The sequence below is a fragment of the Scophthalmus maximus genome, chromosome 3, assembly GCF_022379125.1.
Source record: "Scophthalmus maximus strain ysfricsl-2021 chromosome 3, ASM2237912v1, whole genome shotgun sequence".
NCBI lineage: Eukaryota > Metazoa > Chordata > Actinopteri > Pleuronectiformes > Scophthalmidae > Scophthalmus > Scophthalmus maximus.
This window is the reverse complement of record NC_061517.1, coordinates 5483756-5501789: the sequence shown is the minus strand read 5'-3', so window position 1 is coordinate 5501789 and position 18034 is coordinate 5483756. Positions and strand designations below refer to the sequence as shown.

The 18034-nt window shown below is 43.5% G+C and overlaps 1 protein-coding gene and 1 long non-coding RNA gene across 2 annotated transcripts; one reads left to right on the top strand and one right to left on the bottom strand.

Annotated features, from left to right (window-relative positions):
- Positions 1 to 789: 789 nt before the first annotated feature.
- On the top strand, positions 790 to 15586 carry march9 (membrane-associated ring finger (C3HC4) 9). Its single transcript, XM_035644531.2, has 4 exons — positions 790 to 1483; positions 9470 to 9625; positions 13310 to 13502; positions 14186 to 15586. Exons 1-4 carry the CDS (start codon positions 1034 to 1036, stop codon positions 14512 to 14514), a joined length of 1128 nt encoding a protein of 375 aa, XP_035500424.1. The 5' UTR covers positions 790 to 1033; the 3' UTR covers positions 14515 to 15586.
- On the bottom strand, positions 6524 to 17367 carry LOC118316582. The gene is made up of 6 exons (XR_004795225.2): positions 16328 to 17367; positions 13250 to 13494; positions 11379 to 11494; positions 10985 to 11113; positions 9330 to 10519; positions 6524 to 9093 (listed from the first exon to the last, which is right to left on the bottom strand). It is a non-coding gene; the product is annotated as an uncharacterized LOC118316582 (long non-coding RNA).
- Positions 17368 to 18034: the final 667 nt, after the last annotated feature.

Below are 18034 nucleotides of genomic sequence, written 5' to 3'. Positions count from 1 at the left end.
TTTTTTATTTTTTCATTTTTTTATTTTTCGGGAGCTCGCATCGAAATGCTGATGGACATCGAGCGAGCAAACGTGGGGCTCTCGGCTGCGTCTGTGCCGCCGGCGCGTTCCCGGCTTGCAGGCTTCTGAACAGAAGGGAAGAGCGACGGGCATGCAAATGAAAAGGGACCGCGTCGTTCCCGCGGACCGTCGGGTCTCCGAGTGGCGCGAATGCGCTCGCGGAGCGGAGAGATGAAGTCGACGGCACCATGGTGATCTGACTCCCGCGGATGCTGCACGGAGGAGGGACGACGAGAAGGGAGGAGGCAGGAGAATCACACGGACACATATTGGATGAGCGCGTTCTAGATCGACACCTTCCGTGTCCTCTCCCTCTTTCTGGATTATGACCGTGGACACGCGTCCCAGGTGTGACAGTGTGGACGGCGCGTCGTTGTCTCCCCCAGCCCATCGCCTGTTCGCCGGCTGCGCGCTGCTCGCGCTTCCCCTCGTCCACCCTCTCGCGCTCTTCTGCTTCGGGTAGCGAGAAGAACATGTAGCCGAGGCTTTCGTCTTCTTTTTCTGTTTCTTTTTGTTTTTTCTTCTCGTGTGGCTGCAAGCCCGGTGCATCTTGACAAAAACAAACAACAACAAGAAAAAAAACCAGAGAGAGTTTTGTCTGGAGGAAGATGGACCGTGGAGACCCCCGAGAAACAGCACCAGTCGTTGATGGCGCGGGCGGGGGGGGGTTGTTTTTTGTTTTTTTTCCCCCCGGGGAGGAGGGGAGGTGGGGGTGGTGGTGGGGGGGGGGGATGCGATGCGATGCGATGGAAGATGCATCTCGAGTTTGTTTGAGTGGTGAATATTGAAGGAGTGTGTCGGCCAGTCGAGAGGAAAAATCTTTCATCCGCATTGGCTTAGGCGCGCACACACACACACACACACACATGCCATCAGTGGGGCGAGAGCCTGTTTTTCCGGATTCCCAATTAATAGGCCAGTTATGGTATTACAGCAGATACTACAACGAACAATGAACACGGCCGGTGAATGAATGACAGCCACAACAATAACAACAACAACAATAACAATAATAATAATAATAATAACAATAATAACAGTGGTTTTATTGATTCCATTCTGGCGGATACTTCGTGTACAGCCAAACATGTTCAAGTATCGGATCCGCATGTTTTTCAATGAGCTGAAAGTGCTGGTGTTCATGCGGTCCGATTCGAGACAGCCCGGCCCGGACGCAGATCGACGCTCCGCCGCCGCCATGCGCGGCCTGGGGATGGGCGGCTGCGGCTGGCCGCCGTTCGTCGACTGCCGCCCGCGGGACGACGACGAGGAGTACTACGGCAGCGACCCGCGGCCCCGCAGCCTGGCGTTCGAGGACAAGGAGCCCAAGCTGCCGGTGGGCCTGGACGCCGTGTCGCTGGCCAGCACCGCCAGCAGCCTGCGGACCCCCCAGTGCCGGATCTGCTTCCAGGGCCCAGAGCAGGTACGGAGCCTCCCGGGTGCCCGTGCCCCCCCCCTCGCGCCGCTGCCACGTCCTGTGCTGGATGGCAGACAGACAGGCAGGCAGACAGGCAGGCAGACAGACAGACAGACAGACAGGCAGACAGGCAGACACAGAGGAAGACAGACAGCATGTTGTCGTTCCTCGCATTTCGGAGCTCAGCGCCACGGAGCCTCTGTGGTCCATGCGTGAGAGATTCCAGATCAGTTAAGGATAATGGGGGGTTTCATTTTCATTCTTCACTGTAATCTGCCATTTTGATTTTGATTTTTTTTTTTGGGGGGGGGGGGGTTGTTACACAGCAAATCACAAAGGCTGGCTCTCTGTACTACAACCGTCCTGTCCTCTTCCTCCCACCCACCATCCTCCCTAAAAAAATAAAAAAGACAGTCAAAGATTATGAGCCTATATGGCTTTCTGACAATAATGTAAAAAAAAAAAAAACAACAATCAAGGATTATAGGCCTATATGGCTTTCTGACAATAATGTAAAACAAATTGTCAAGCCAGATGAATTCGTCTATAGCCCAAAAAGCACCAAGCATGTTCCGATCCGCATGTGATGCCTTCTATCCTCACACCCTTGAGGCAAATATTGTCCTTTTTTAATAAAACAAAACAAATTGTCCAGTGAAGATGACACCGCTCAGTGACACTTGTTTTTTTCACAATCTAAGCTCATGGCTGGCGGGAGAGAGGGGCACGCGGTTCCCCACACATCTGAGATCCGGCCAGCATAGCAACAAAGAAAAGTTGGCCAATTAGGTCTGCGGGATGATGACAAATACAGTGGGAGAAGGGAGCGAATGTGCTTGAGTCACAGTCCTTTTGTTTCTGGAAATGTAGAATCGACTGTCCGTCACTGTGTCACAGAACAGGACGACCATGCTGCTGATCTTTTGACGATCGCTGTTCCTCGCCAAGACTGTGGTGATCGGTGACCCTTTAGATCCATTTGTCATCCATTTCTTTTCCCTCCATATCTATTCTCTCCCATCTCTCTCTCTCTCTCTCTCTCGCGCTGTGTTTCATGTTTGGGGTTTTTTTCCGGGAGCCCGAAATGAAAAACTATAAGTAGTGCATCTCTTTGGTCCGTGGCCAAGACGTCGGCCTCACCAGATGTGCAGAAACCTGTGCCGCCTGGCTCGGCAGGTTCCGTCCCGAAGCCTGAGATAATTAGAAACACTGTAAAACCCTGTTGGAGCACAGATGGATATTACCATTCAGTCACTTCCCTACGATGGGCGTATAGTGTTATTACTGCCCATGTGCTAATTTATGACATCTGCCTTGGAGCTGCCATTGTGAGACATAGTACACTACAGAGCCACGAAGCCTGGGACGGCTTGTAAATCAGTGCAGGCTCGTTTTTAAGATTGGAGGCCGCACTTGGTGTTTACGGACAGGGATCGAACCCAGGCTGCTGTCTTGCCCACTCAAGCATCTCCCGTTTGATGAAAAAGGCTGATGTTTGGGGCTTTGGACTCTTCGGCAAGGTGACTCATCGAGGCAACATGGCTCTGAGCCGCCTCTTTTAGCTACACAGACAAAGAGCAGGCAAACAAAGGCACCGATGGGGGAAAAGCCCTGAGACTCCGCCGCCGCCATCCGCTCACTCTTCCTCGCGCCGGACAAAAGAAACGGTGCCTTCACACCTCCTCGGCAGCACGCTTGCCATTTCTATAGTTATTTCATTATTCAAGCGGGTCACAACAGGGGCCGGGGTCATGTCGCTGTCAGCGGGCCAATTACCTGCAGACATAATCTCACCTCGCTCTGTGGGCCGCGCAGAGTATGAGTCCTTGTTAAGTGTCCGTCAAAGGCGTCAGAGTGTTCCGTGGCACAGCGGCCCGGGCCACTGATTCCACTTAGCGTTGTTCCACAGCAAGCAGTGTACGATGGGGCCTGCCGGAGGCAGGGCGGCGGTGTGAGGTTGGCAAGGAAACGCTGGCCCGTTGGAGTAAGGAGCGCATGGTGGTGGTGATGGAGGTGGAGCTGGTGGTAGAGGTGGCGCCACTTAAAAAAAAATTGTCTAAAGGTTACAGCTGAGGAGCAAGACCATGGTCTTAGTCATACTGTAGAAGTGACACATCAAATTAACACCTTCGTGCTCTGTGAAGGGGCCCGGAGGGACAAACCCGTGCCAGATCGGACCAGTGTGTGTCTGTAGAAGTGGAGAGCAGCCTTTCACGTTTATCTTTAAATGGACCGTGTCCTCTCGTCTTAAAATACGTCTCTGGATATTGTGCTTTTGTCTCGAAACCACAGATGAACGTATCAACTATCGAGTGACGAGTGTTTCCAAAGACAGATTGTATTTTCATTTTTTTGTTTTGTTGCTCTGAGCCACAGAAGAGCTCCGGTGTTTTGTCCGTAAATACACATTGCCTCTAAATTACACGACAAAATAACGTTCTTCGCCTATGCCCCCCCCCCCAACGGAACCACACGTACACGAGTGTTTTATGATCTGACGCCGCTGTCGGCTGGATTACATCCTTTGTCTCTGCCTGCCAGAACCGACAACGGAAAATAAATCTTTTTTTATGATGTGGTGAAGGTTTGCGTTTGTGGGTTTTAGGCACAAAAAATGACTTGGTTAGAGAAACAGCAACTTCCATCGGAGTGGAATGGGTCTGGCTTCTTCTGAATGAACTCTGGAGGGAAGGGGGTGTCCTGAGATGACATGAAAAAGTATACATCTTAATTTATTCTTATATTCTGTCATCTTAACGTTCTCGCCAAATTCCTCAATATATGTGTCTATGTCTCTTTCAATCAAAACACATTGAAAAAAATGAAATTTGAAAAGCAACATCTTTGGCTACGGGTCAAATAAGTACTTGGTTAAGGTGAGAAAACCAACTTGCTTTGGATTAAAGTGAGCATTTTGTTAAGGTCAAAGCTACAGTGTGTAATATTTAGAAGAACGTATTCACAGAAATTGAATATATTGTCCATAACTGTGTGTTCATATATGTATAATATAAATATAAATAAATAAATATAGTTACATGAGGTGGATCCGACCTCCGTGTGAGTCGCCATGTTTGCTACGTCGTGTTGATCACGGTTGTTGCACACCACGGTCCAGAATACGTCGCATTCGCGTTGAATTTTCTGCGCTGCAGGAAACTGGAAATGGAGTCAGCGGTGCGCCGCCATAAAGTGTCCCCTGTCGGTTGCTCAGTCGGTTGCGGTTTGCAACTTTACCACCAGATGTCGCCAGAAAATTACACACTGGGGCTTTTAGGGAAAAATAAGTATTAGTTAAGATTAAAAAAAACAACTCGCTTTGGATTAAAGTGACCATTTTGTTAAGGGTAAAGGTCCTTTGTCGTCATGGTTACAATAGGGCAATTTAAAAACACTGGCTCCCTTAAAGTTCAATCTTCTGTGTGAGGACTCGGTCATTTAACGTAACTTTACTTCTTCCTTTACCGCCGTCATAATGATTATGGCCACCAGAGGGCTTTTCCCACTTGAATGTTAATTTCTTTGTCCTGAACTGGCTCATGTCGTTGTTGTTGTTGTTGTTGTTGTCGTTGTTGTTGTATTTGTTCTGGTAGTAAATGTTGTGTTTTTGCTTCTGTTAGTGCTGAGAAAAACTCTCAGGCCTTAACTTTGTACAACGATTGTATTGAGCTCAAAACGAGGCTTATTTACCACCAAGGTTGTTCTGCAGAACCAAGGTCTCACCTAAGAGCATTTGTACTTTCCGTCATTTAAGATTCATCAGGACAAATCAAAAACAACCTTCACACTTTCGGTCCAGTTTCCTAAAGCTATACTTCACTCATGTGCGTCCTGTGATCTATTTTTTTCAACATCAAACAACTCTCCCTAAGAGTACGACTCTCCAAACCTTACTTTGCGATGAACTCAGGAGACATTTTTGGAAGAACCGTGAATGCAAACATCATAAGCGTTTGCATGTACGTATTACTTATGAGCGTTAATTGCATGAATATGCAGAGAAAATCCCTTTGGGTGCCATGTGGGTCTGAAATATATTCTCTTATTCATCATAAATGGGGGAGCTCCAGGAAAAGGCCGCCTCTTGATTTTGACTACGGATGAGACATAAATAAATTGTTGCTCATCACACGTTTCACACGCTTGAAACAGCCTCTTTTCAAGCCGACGGTTTAAAACTATAGCCACAGCTTTTAAAACGTTTCGAGTTGATCATGGCAATGACTTTACCATCTTCATCTCACACACACACACACACGCACACACACACACACACACACACACACACACACACACACACACACACACACACACACACACACACACACACACACACACACACACACACACACACACACACACACACACACACACACACACACACACACACACACACACACACCTCAATGGTAAAGCGTGACATTTTAGAAATGTTTGCTTTTATGTTGTTCTTATTTAGTTCCTCATATCCCTCTGACCTTCTCGTTGTTGTCTTTATAATGTCAGCAGGCGAGTTATTTTAAAGTTTATGAGTGGCATGTGGCTCATCTGCCAAACTCAGTCTTTTATGCACTGGGACACTTGAAGTCTTTTATTATAAGTGGGAAGGTCAAATGAGCCAGATGGGGGAATGACACAGTGCAGATGGACAGAAAAAAAAAAAAAAATGAAGCATTATTTGCGTCTACGCAGTTCTCCGGTGCATAGACACCGTACTGGTAGTTCCGTGGAAAGTTACTGTAAACGCTGTGATTCATATTTCTGAGTCACCATTCACGAAGAGAGATCTTGAAGAGTGCCGATGTTGATCATCATCGAGGATTTTAACCTACTTTTTTTTTCATTGAATTTGATTACCACCAATTCAAAGAAGAACTACATAATTCAAAACTAAGTTCTCTTTTTAACGGCAGTAAATTGTTTGCACAGTCACTTTGATACAACATCAGTTGAACCTGCTCTTCTGCTGAGAAATGTATGAGAGGCGCAGCTCCGCAAAGAAGCAATGGCGCAGAACTCTTTAGGTTAGAGATCGTTCGTCTTGTGAAACAAAAATTCATATCATTTTGTAACTGTGGCTGGGCAAATATATATATATGTAATATATAGTGTGTACATAGTAGCTTATTTACAACATGTGCACAGGGTATGCATCGCCCCTCTGATCATTTTCATATGCTGTGTTTCGAGTAATTAGCGCCCAGAAAACCTCCTGTGACATAATATTCCATCATATAAGAACTCAAATCGGCCAATTATTTTCATTATCTATTCAACTTGGTTGTTCCGTGTACAAAGTGTCAGGCAACAGTGGGAAATGTCCGTCATTATCCCCCAAATCAGGGGTTCAGAGGCCCAGTATTTTAGGGATCAGATCAGAAAATTAGTTATTATGTTTTCATTATTGTATAGTCACCTGAGACCAAGAATAATTGTGTTCTCATTACCTGAGAATGAGCCCTTTGTATCTAGGCGCAGTCCGCCATGTTTCTCCAGAACCCAGAAGAGACAAAACAAAACCCTGGCTCCAAAGAGGCTCTTCCGCTCTGTCACATTTTTTACAAATGGCCTGAATGCCACTAAATCCCGTAAAAGAGGAGCCCAGCGACACAATGTTCCACCTGGGGCCCCTCAGGACGTTAATCTGGTCCATGGTAATAATCTGTGTCGGGCAATGTCTTTGTTTCCAGTAACAATTACACCGTTTCATCCATTTGTTACCTTGACATGTACAGTATAGGGGTTCAGGAAAGGTTTTTGGTAAAGACATTATTTGCTTTCTTGCACATTTAGATAATACGATGTCTGCAGCCAGGAGATAATGAGTTAATCTTAGTGCAGCATTGAGACCAGAAACAGGGGTAAACAGTTTGCCCGTCGCCAAAAAACCAGCCGATTAATGTCTCTTAACCTTCTGATACTGAGATTATTCACTCGATAGGTGCAAAAGCAGTGATTTGTGGGCTTATGCCAGACCAGTTCTTGGCTACGAGCAGCGGCTGCCTGAAGTCCTTTCAAACGAATGAGGTGTCAGTGAGCTTCAGAGGTGGCGCTAGGCTAACTGTAGCTGGTCCTCCCCGCTGCTTCCAGTGCTCACGCTGAACTAAAGTAACCATCTCCTCTGGATGTAGCGGCACATTTCACAGCATACAGCATTTTGACCGGCGCCATCTTGGTGTTTTTGGAAGTTACCAATTGCGAGGACGGTGGGGTCCACTGCGCGGCCACCTACACCTGCACCCGTGCACCGATTGGACGGTACTAGCTGTCAATCACGCTGTATCCATGCACTATTGCACACCGTGCTTTATCCAAAAATGAACATCATGCCGCACGAGAGAAGACTTAGACTCCTCAGGAGTTCGTACGGACGTTATTAGTCAAGTGAGAAGTAGAGTCAGTTTCTCATAGACGTCTATAGAAACAGACTTCTTTTTTGTAACCAGTGAAGTCGCCCCCCCCTGCTGGTCAATCGAGAGAATACAGGCGTCAGGAACTTAAATCGGCTCCATTTTCCGAACTTCGTTCATCTTTATATACAGTCTACGATACAGACATTTTTCATTAGGGGAATTTAGTCCCTATTCTATATCTCGGACCAGTTTTAGCTTTTCAAAATCACAACTTTTGAAGTCAAATGCACCGACGTGAACTCTTCCACCTACCTGATAACCGTTGTGAATGTTTGATGTCTTCCAGACCTTTCTGTAATCTCAGGGGCGAACGTTTTTGTTGTGCGTTTTACTCAGCGCTCGTGCGAATCGCCGTCAGGCTTCAGCAGCTCTTCTCTCCTTCACCTGCCTGCCCTTGAAAGCCTCACCGCTCGCTCCCTGCTGTCGCTGCCGACGGCTAACATGCCCCAGCTTCGCCAACTGGGCCTCGCATCAAGCTGTGCCCAGTCACTGGTTTACAAAACTCCGCCGATGTTGTTTTTCATTCAATGGAGTGCTTTTTAAGTTTTGTTTTTTTTTTTGCTTTCCACGAAGTTGAAATGAGGTTTCTCGTGCAAAGCGTGCAAAGCTGATTTTCGAGGTGGATGTTTGACGTTGAATGGCGGTGACAGCCTGAAATGTGGTCATCCTGAAATGTGACCAACGTGCCAACAGGCTTCAGGTGCTGCAGTGGCACTGAAGAGACAGTGGCCCCCAAAGCAACATGCACCTGTCTCTTAGGGACTGTGTGAAAATGATCGGGCGTGGGAGGGGAGGTCAGAAAAAAAACGAGGGGTGAGGGGGGGTTATAATAATATAATAAATATTAGTTTGACTTGTTTGGGAAGAGCAGGATTTTCAAATGAAGAGAACTGCAGTGGGATTAAATTCTAACACAAAACAATGACTACATTTACAGCGTTCACTTTCCTCGTAAAACTAAACTCCCTTAAAAGGAAGAATAGGGGACATTTCAGAAGACTTGTTTCTATGTCTCTTGAAATCATCTTGAAATCACCTTTGCATCCTGATTAAAAAAATAGAATAAAATAAAATGAAACCTGTCATTGGGCTGTAAGAGGCTCATCCAGTTATTCCATTAGTCCTGGACGACCTGATTGGTTGGCCTACCTGCCGATCTGCTCGTGCACTCGTAGCATGTGACCAGCATCATCGCCAACAGCACTGACATGTGAAGAGCAACAATATAAATATTAATCGTTGTTTACTTTCATTACGCCAACATTCTGTGATTTCTCCTCATGAGACCAATAACACCGTGGAAGGTCCTTCTTTTTTTTCTTTTTTTAAAAACTGAAACATCTCTCTCTCTTTTCTCCCATTACCATAATTGGCATCCAGTCCATGAATTTGAATTTGAACCAAAGCAGCATGAATGATAAACTCTTTTGCATTCTTACCTTCAGCTCTCTGAGTGATTATGATCCACATATGTCGCTCGTGGAAATTAGCTCAGAATCCATTTGAAATATTCTAACAGCATCTTGAGTGTTTCCCACTGAATCCATCTTGCTGTGTTTCCCCGTCGTCTGTCCTGCAGGGCGAGCTGTTGAGCCCCTGCCGCTGCGACGGCTCGGTGCGCTGCACCCACCAGCCCTGCCTCATCCGCTGGATCAGCGAGAGAGGCTCCTGGAGCTGCGAGCTCTGCTACTTCAAGTACCAGGTCCTGGCCATCAGCACCAAGAACCCTCTGCAGGTAACACGCAGGGAAGCCGCACCAGGCATAAAACATAAACAGCAAAAAAACACAAAAAAACATCTTTGGGAAAACATGGCCTGCAGCATTTCTACTGAGCCCGTCCAGATGAATCTGACTCACACGGCTTTCAAACAGAAAACACTTCCAACATGCTTTCTGAATGGGATTCAGAATAAATATAGTTTGATAAGATATTGATATTGATAATAATAGCAGTAATAGAATGTCACTCATTAGAGTGCATACCTAACGCCAGGTCCCAACAGTCCCCTAATGAATCCAAATTTAAATCTGCTACATCCAGATTTTTTTTTTGGATCCACACCACATTGCACACACGCACAGATCAGAATCAGAATCAGTTATATTGCCAGGTAAGTAACAGGTTACAAATGAGGAATTTTTCTTTGGTGTTATTAAGGTGCATTTAGCAGTCAACATATATACACAGAATTAGTAAAAAGAATATAGAATAAAATAAAATAAAATAGAATAAAATAAGATCAAATGAAATAAAATTCCCACTATTTACAGTAAATTTACCATAAATATCGGGGTCACAGATGGCTAAATGTGTGTGTGGTGGATTACGTTAATATGACGTGTTATGTCCACGGGGAAGGAAGGGAGGTGTCAGTGGGGGCCCCTTGTTGATGAGATATCAGTTGCCATCATCAAGATCATCGAAATCCATGAATGATTCTCTGGAAAATCTATGAAAATGACAAAAAAAAACAAAAAAACACCCTATCTCAGGATAAAGAAAATGGTTTTTTTTAAATCCTGGATCCTCCACTTTGTCTGGAGCCTTCTCAAAATGAAATGGATTCTTTCTTGGCCCATCCTTCCACCAAGTTTCCTGGAAATCCGTAACGGAGTTTTTGCGTAATCCTGTGAACAAACAAACAAATAAACAAACAAACAGACAAACAGACAAACCAATGGACAGGGTGAAAACATAACCTCCTTGGGGGAAGTATTAACAATCATAATAATAAACTTTATCTATACAGCGGTTTTCGTAAGAGTGTTACCAAGTGCTGTACAAGGAAGAAGTAACACCTGACAGGTTGATAGAATGAGAGTAAAAGAATGGAACCCGAGCAGAGAAAACAGAACAATAACACAGATGTCATCATATAAATACATACATTTGATTAATCGGTGTAAATAAAAGTCAACGTGAACCATTTGTAGTCTCCAAATCCGATATTTGCTTCATTTTCACCACTCCGTGTTTTGTCAATCACCTTGAATTGCGTGATCGATTCGTTCGAAAGGTGCAATATGAATGATGTTTGATTGACCGAGGAAAGCTTTTTCAAGGAGGGATTCAAAAGAAAGCGAGAGACTCACTCCGTCCTCTCCGTTCGATGGGCAGCGAGTTCCACAATGTGGGGGCTCTGACGGCAGACGCTCGGTCACCCTTTGTGTCACGAGGTGAGAACTGGCAGGGCTCCGTCCACGGAATCTCGGCCAATAATTCTGAGAGGAGTTTGAGCGTAAGGCCTCAAATGTGATCAATGACATTTTTGAAAATCAACAAGACAAAAAACGGCGCGCTCTTTCTGGACATGCAGGCCAACACAAATGTTCTGCTCAGTGCCGTGTTGCTGTTGTTCTTGTTTTGTTTGAGCTCATGGGCGAATCAGACAGGGAGATCTTTCTCGCACGGAGACAAGAGGGAACTTTTCGTCACAACGCACAAATGCCGCCTTATCAGACCCATGACTCTGCGCTGGGAACAAACCTCGGGCCGTCGCTGTGTTGTTGAGGACCGTTTGCCATATTGTGCTGACACATTTCTGCCACTGCGTCATCGTCCGTCTGCCCTCCTTCGCACAGGCAGCCAACGGCCCCCGGAACCTATTGAGAAGGTGCCATGAATGTGTTGGTGTGCGCGCCTTTGTTTTTCTTTGTCTGACGAACTGATTTGTGTGTGTAATAATTCATCATGTACTCATACATTTGTAGATTTCTCTGGTGAGATACAACGTGGTGGAAAGTGAATGAGAACTTTTAGTCAACCAAAGTAGAGTTCCGACAGATTTACTGAAGCTTTTCGGTTACTTTTAATTTTAAGATTTAAAACCAGTCCGTTTGACCTATGACCTAAAAAAATGCCATTTTGAGGACCGTGGTTGTGTTTCAGATGTTAATGGGAGACAATTCTGCTCTGATGCTTTCATTAAAGTTACAGTTTAAGGCCCAACGAGGTTAAATTATCCACAATATTTCACCGAGAATCAAGACTTGAGAAAAAAGTCCAAAAAAGTCCAAAAACTCAAACTTTTGTAATAACGTTTCATTTTTCCCTCTCCCATTAATCATCTCACCACCCACTTCCGATTTAACCTTGTGACCTTTGACCACTTAATCAAACTACCCTTCACCCTCAGCACAGATAACGGTATAAAATGCTTCTTACACATTGATGCATTGGTTTTTACTATCTCACTGTATAATAAAACTGTAAATCAGTTCAATGAAAAAAAAAATCTATTATTAATGATAATAATAGAAATGTATTGATTATTCATTCTTTTATTTCTTCTTTTTACATTATTATTTATCGTAGTTATTTGCCAAATATATAACAATATAAAAATATTTTTAAAAAACAATATCATAGTTTATTTTACATAAAAATCTCTGTCTCTTCTTGTTTAATGTTTTAAAATGTTTGATGATACATCACACACTCTAATTTTGCATCCAATGAAAATGCACTGCCGGCTTCGGAGCTCATCTGGAACTTACACGCACTCGCACTCGCACTCACTCACTCACTCGCTCGAGCGACTTTAAGGATTCAAAATTGTCTGTGAATACATAGTAACACAACATTATTTATAAACCTTGTACAGACAAGCGGAGAAAAACATATCAAGAATCGTTTACAGGCACAAGTTGACTTTCATTTCATATAAATGGTCTTTAAAAAAGAATTGGTGTAACAATATTTTTGGGAAACATAAACTGTTCCATATTAATATTTTGACTTACTATCACTTTAGATTTGTTCATTTTAAAAAACAGCTATATTTTGAGTTTCTTGCAGCTTTATGCTATATCATTTATAATAATTTCTCTTAAAGAACCACAAGAATAAAAACAAGACAGCTTTGCCTCATACACTATATGTAAACAAAGAAAAGTTAGCATGCATTTTGGGTGAGGGCTGCAACTAATGATTATTTTCATAATCGATTAATCGGTTCGTTGTTTGGTCCATAAAATGTCGATTGTGTTTCCCAAATACAATATGATGTTTTGTTTTGTCCACACACCAAAGATGTTTAGTTTAGTTTCATAGTGGAGCAAAGAAACCAGAAATTATTCACATTTAAGAAGCTGAAATCTGAGAATTTTGCCATAAAAACTACTTAAACCGATTAATCGATTATCAAAAAAGTTGGCGATTAATTTAGAAATCGATTACTAATCGATCAATTGATTCACTGTTGCAGCTCTAGTGTTGGGTAAGGGGCAGTTGGGCAGTTTGAAAGCTATTAAAGAAGACAAAAACAATGTAAGCAAAGAACCAACTTGAACTGGGACGTAAGCAGAAAGCAGGAATACTTTATTATGAATGAGTTGGTTTGTATTGGGACTTTTTACCTAAGTAAGGGATCCGAGCACGTCATCCACCCCTTATTTTTCTTTCCTCCTCCTTTCCAGTGGCAGGCCATCTCTCTCACGGTGATTGAGAAGGTGCAGATAGCCGCCATCATCCTGGGATCCCTGTTCCTCATCGCCAGCATCTCCTGGCTCATCTGGTCCTCCCTCAGCCCCTCTGCCAAGTGGCAGCGCCAGGACCTGCTCTTCCAAATCTGCTACGGCATGTACGGCTTCATGGACATCGTCTGCATAGGTAAAAGGAGGACGGACACCGACACATACAAACACTAAAATCAAACGGCAGCATTATGAATATCCTTAGCAGTGGCAGCCATAGACAGGTTGTATAAGAACATCGCGAGGAGAAAATGCACATAGGTGACATGAGCATGGAGAGATGCATTATGTAACAAGAGGAGCAGCGAAGATGTGCCTGGGAACAACAACAACAACAACAACAAAAGTATTAATAAACATTAGTTGCATTATGCACGGACAAACTAACATGGTGACAAAAACATGTATTCAGTTCATATTCTGTTGTTAAAGGTCATACAAAATTAAAGAAACTAAAAACGGAATAAGCAGATGGTGCATAGGTAGGCCAAACACATTTTGATGATACCGCAGAGAACAAACGGTTCTGTCTATTCAGGAGCAACGTGGTTGACTGTTACCGAGTAATTGTGAGTTGCCCGTGTACGGCAACACGGAGAACAGATGGCATCAGATTTGTGCACGGTGATTATTGCCAAATGTTTATTCTCATCCACCGGCGAGATGGAAGGGTTCCTACCTACGATGCCGATTGCAGCTCGTGGGCCCTTTTAGCATAACATTTGATGTAAGGCGGTGGGAATACATCAGCTTTCATGCGCTGTCCTTCACCCTGTTTCCTCTTCTCCCCCCCCCCCCCCCCCCCCACCCACTGCCCAGGCCTAATCATCCACGAGGGATCATCAGTATATCGAATCTTCAAACGATGGCAGGCTGTTAATCAGCAGTGGAAAGTACTGAACTATGAGAAATCGAAGGACTTGGGCGACCCGTTGAGTTCGAGCAAGACGGGGGCGCGCGGCTCCCGCGGGAACCCTCACGGCCTGGCCAGCAGCAGCGGCGGGCGACAGAGCAGGAGGCTAAGAACTATTCTGAACCACCACTGTGGGTACACCATCTTGCACATCCTGAGCCAGCTGAGGCCCAACGACCCGCGGATCAGCGCCGCCGCCAACCGGGAGGTGGTGATGAGGGTCACCACCGTATGAGTCGGACCGGGGCACGTGCAGCGGGGACGGACCTCATTGATTTGAGTTCAGATGCGAAATGAGTGGAGGGACTTCTGGACCTGATATTAAATAATACAGACTGATGCAGGCAACAGGAGTCCTGCGAGGAGCTGAGCGATGCCCGGAGCATCAACAGACACGACACACTTGAGGATTTCTCCTCTCGTTTCGTACGACAAAAGGAAGCCAGATGCTCCTTTTCAATAATTAAAGAAACTGATGAAAGTAAGGACGAAGAAGCGCATTAAAAGACATCAAACATGAAACGTGAGGGAGGGAGGGGGGGAGGGTAAAAGTGTAAACAGGCTTTATAACCTAATCCAAGATGATGAGACGATTTTTCCAATTCAATATCAGGATGCACAGAGACATTTTTCCTTTTGTTTCTGATCCTCTTGGTTTGATTTGTATTTACTCCTTGGTTTTTTGCTCTTTTTTTGTTGTTTTTTTACTCACTTTGATTTTGTACGGATGTATGATTTTGGAGGAAATCATGTAACTTTATACATGCCAAACGTTTCCAGACGACCATGTATAATGATCTTGAAAATTTCTACGAGCTAATCGATGCTGGTAAAATGACCGAAAACTGAAACAAACAAACAAACAAACGAACACGAGGGTGACACCAAGGAGGCAACAGAACAATAAGCCAATACAAGTTTTAAAAAAGATATGTTAAGAAAAAATTACAAAATAGGAAAAAAAAAAAAAGAAATCAGTAAGATTTCAGTGACACTTAACCTTTCTGCAATAAAGATGCGTATGTACATTTCACAGGGAGTTTTTTGCATGGGTATATCATTTTATTCTCCATCACATTAACATAAGCACATGACAAATTTGCTCTATTTCGAATGGTGCTTGCCAAAATAAACACTTTGAAAAACATCTGATTTCATTGCACCAACTTTTTGTCAACATGAGAAGTGGCAGTGTGTTGCAGCTATTTCAGCTAAAATACAGATTGTTTGCTGCCGTGTGCTGATTCAGATTTGATAATAAGCAAAACTATTGGATTAAAAACGGGGATCAGCTGATCTCTTACTAATCCGTCTCACTCGGTCTCTTCTTTACTCCACCTGCAGCTTAAAGGTTTGAGTGTGTCCTCATCTTTTTTTGAATGTTAAGTGAGGTAATGTTGTTTAAGGGAAATAAAAAGGATCATTCTTTTTTTAACATTAGGTTTTTTATTTATTAAAATGTTTGAACGATTGAAACTCTTCCTTTTGAGAAGAGTTGATTGACAAAAAATGAATCGTCCATTTGATAGTCAATTATAATTGTTTCCTTTTCAAGCGAAAACATCGGAATGAACTCAACAACTAGTCATTTCCTGGTTGCATCTCTTCAACAATGTGATGATTTGCTTCTTTTTATATTGTTGTAAAATGAAAATTGTGGGGTTTTGAAGAATCTGTCTTTTGCTGACGTCACTTGCAACTCTGGGAAAACTGAAATCTGACATTTTATGGAACCGAACCATTCATTTATTATTTGAGAACCTTTAATATCGGCGCAAAATTTTGTGGCAAACCATCCATTAGTCCTTTCAGACGTTTCACTCAATACAACAAATGTCAAACTCATGGCGGTGCTAGAGGGGAAGTCAAAGGGATTGCCAGAACATTTATAATAACGATGACAGTAATAACAATTATCTTTGTTCATAGAATGATTTTCAGAAATCAAGATGCTTCAAATGCAGCAATTAAAACGGACATAAAAGACAATGCAAAGGAAATCAAGAAATGCTCTCTGATAAAAAGTATGGTCTTAAGAAGGAAACAACCTGATTTCCTGCGGCAGATCGTTCCAGAGTTTTGGCTCCCTGACAGCAAACGCTCTCTCCTCTTCAGTTTTCAGCCCGGTTTCTGGAACAGATAGCGGGCCGCTGCCCGAGGATCTCAAGGTACGAGCCGCTGAGTATAGGCTACCAAAAGGTCAGATTTAGAACATGGAGACAGGCTTTGAAATGAATCACTCAAATCATGAATGAATTCTAAAACATGCTGGGAGCCGGTGTAAAGAGGCTGGAACGGGAGTGACCTGATCAAGTCTCTCGGTTATAGTTATCCAGAATCATTTACAGGGAGAACAAATGTCCGCACCGAATGATGTGCCAGTCCGCCGAGTAAATTGTTGAGCTATTTCACAGCACGACAGAGAACTTTGACCTGCCGGTGGCGCTAGAGAAAAAGGCGTGTCATCACCAAACAGCATTGGGGTTCATCCTCTGGAGATCAGGTATGTTTGTACTAAATTTCATGGCGATCAATCCGATGGCAGTGGAAATATTTCTGTATTGACAGGTACGGTGATGGTATGGCTGAAAAGAAATAATAGACTTCACAAGTCACAGTGATGATTCAGTATCAGGCTTTTACTTTTATTTGGACGGGTCTCAGCAGGAAAAGCTGCAGGTGTAAATAATAAAATTAATTCATGGCTGAATTCCATGTAGCTGCTTTTTTTCCCCCGGGTCACTTATAAACTGTCATGAATCACCTGAATGAACTGGAGCCATCATTAATGCTATTAAAAACACCTCGGGTAGGTTTTCCTACTGTGACACGTTCAAGTGTCTACTGTAAAAAAAAAGAAAAGAAAAGGGGTTTAGTGGAGGGTGACTGAACTGAATCAGTCACAGGTGAGAGTGTGCGGCCTTTGGTTTGTGGTTGGTGTGTATTTCAAAACCTGGACAGTGAAGTGTCACTGAAGTACAAACACTCCTCCTCCAGGTGGCGTTTGTCGCCACCTAGTGGTCGTTTGTGTCATCGCCGCCTTCTTTTGCTCAGTATGAGACCATTTTATCTCTTTGTAGGAAACAAAACACTCTGGGTTTTTTCTTCTTCTTCCTGCTGCTAGAGGGCGTAGAAATACCTGCAGCAGGAGGCAACTGCACATTCTCAAGGTTGCAGCGCCACAACATGACCGGTAAGTTTTTAAGTCTCTATTTTCTATATCTTATCATTTCACTAATTAGATAATATTGTAACACAATTGGTGTTGTGATGGATCACATTTTTTTTTATTAGATTTATTAAATGTATCCATTTTCATTGAGTCAAGTCAATTCGATTTTGAAACAAAGCATGATATTTCTCGTGAGACGTGTTTGAATAGAACAAAACACAACAGGACAGGGAGGTCATGTCCTCAAAATTTTCTTCCGAGAATTTGTTTTTTATTTTATGTCGAGGGAAATTGCATGATGCAATTTTATAAAACATAATTTACAGACACAGAAACGATTCTTGTATTTTTAAATTTTGGGCTACTTTCAAGGGCTACCAAAAGAAAGACCTGAATAATGGAGGATTTTTTTTATTCCTGGCAGTGAATCAGCTTTTAAAACCCTCTGGGTCTGAATGTATCTAAAAAAAATGATAAAAAAATGACCAGAATTTTAAATTAAGCTGTTACCTTGATAAATAATACATGACAAATCCAAATAATTCAAACGTTCTTATGTACGTGATGGGGTTTAGATTCATGA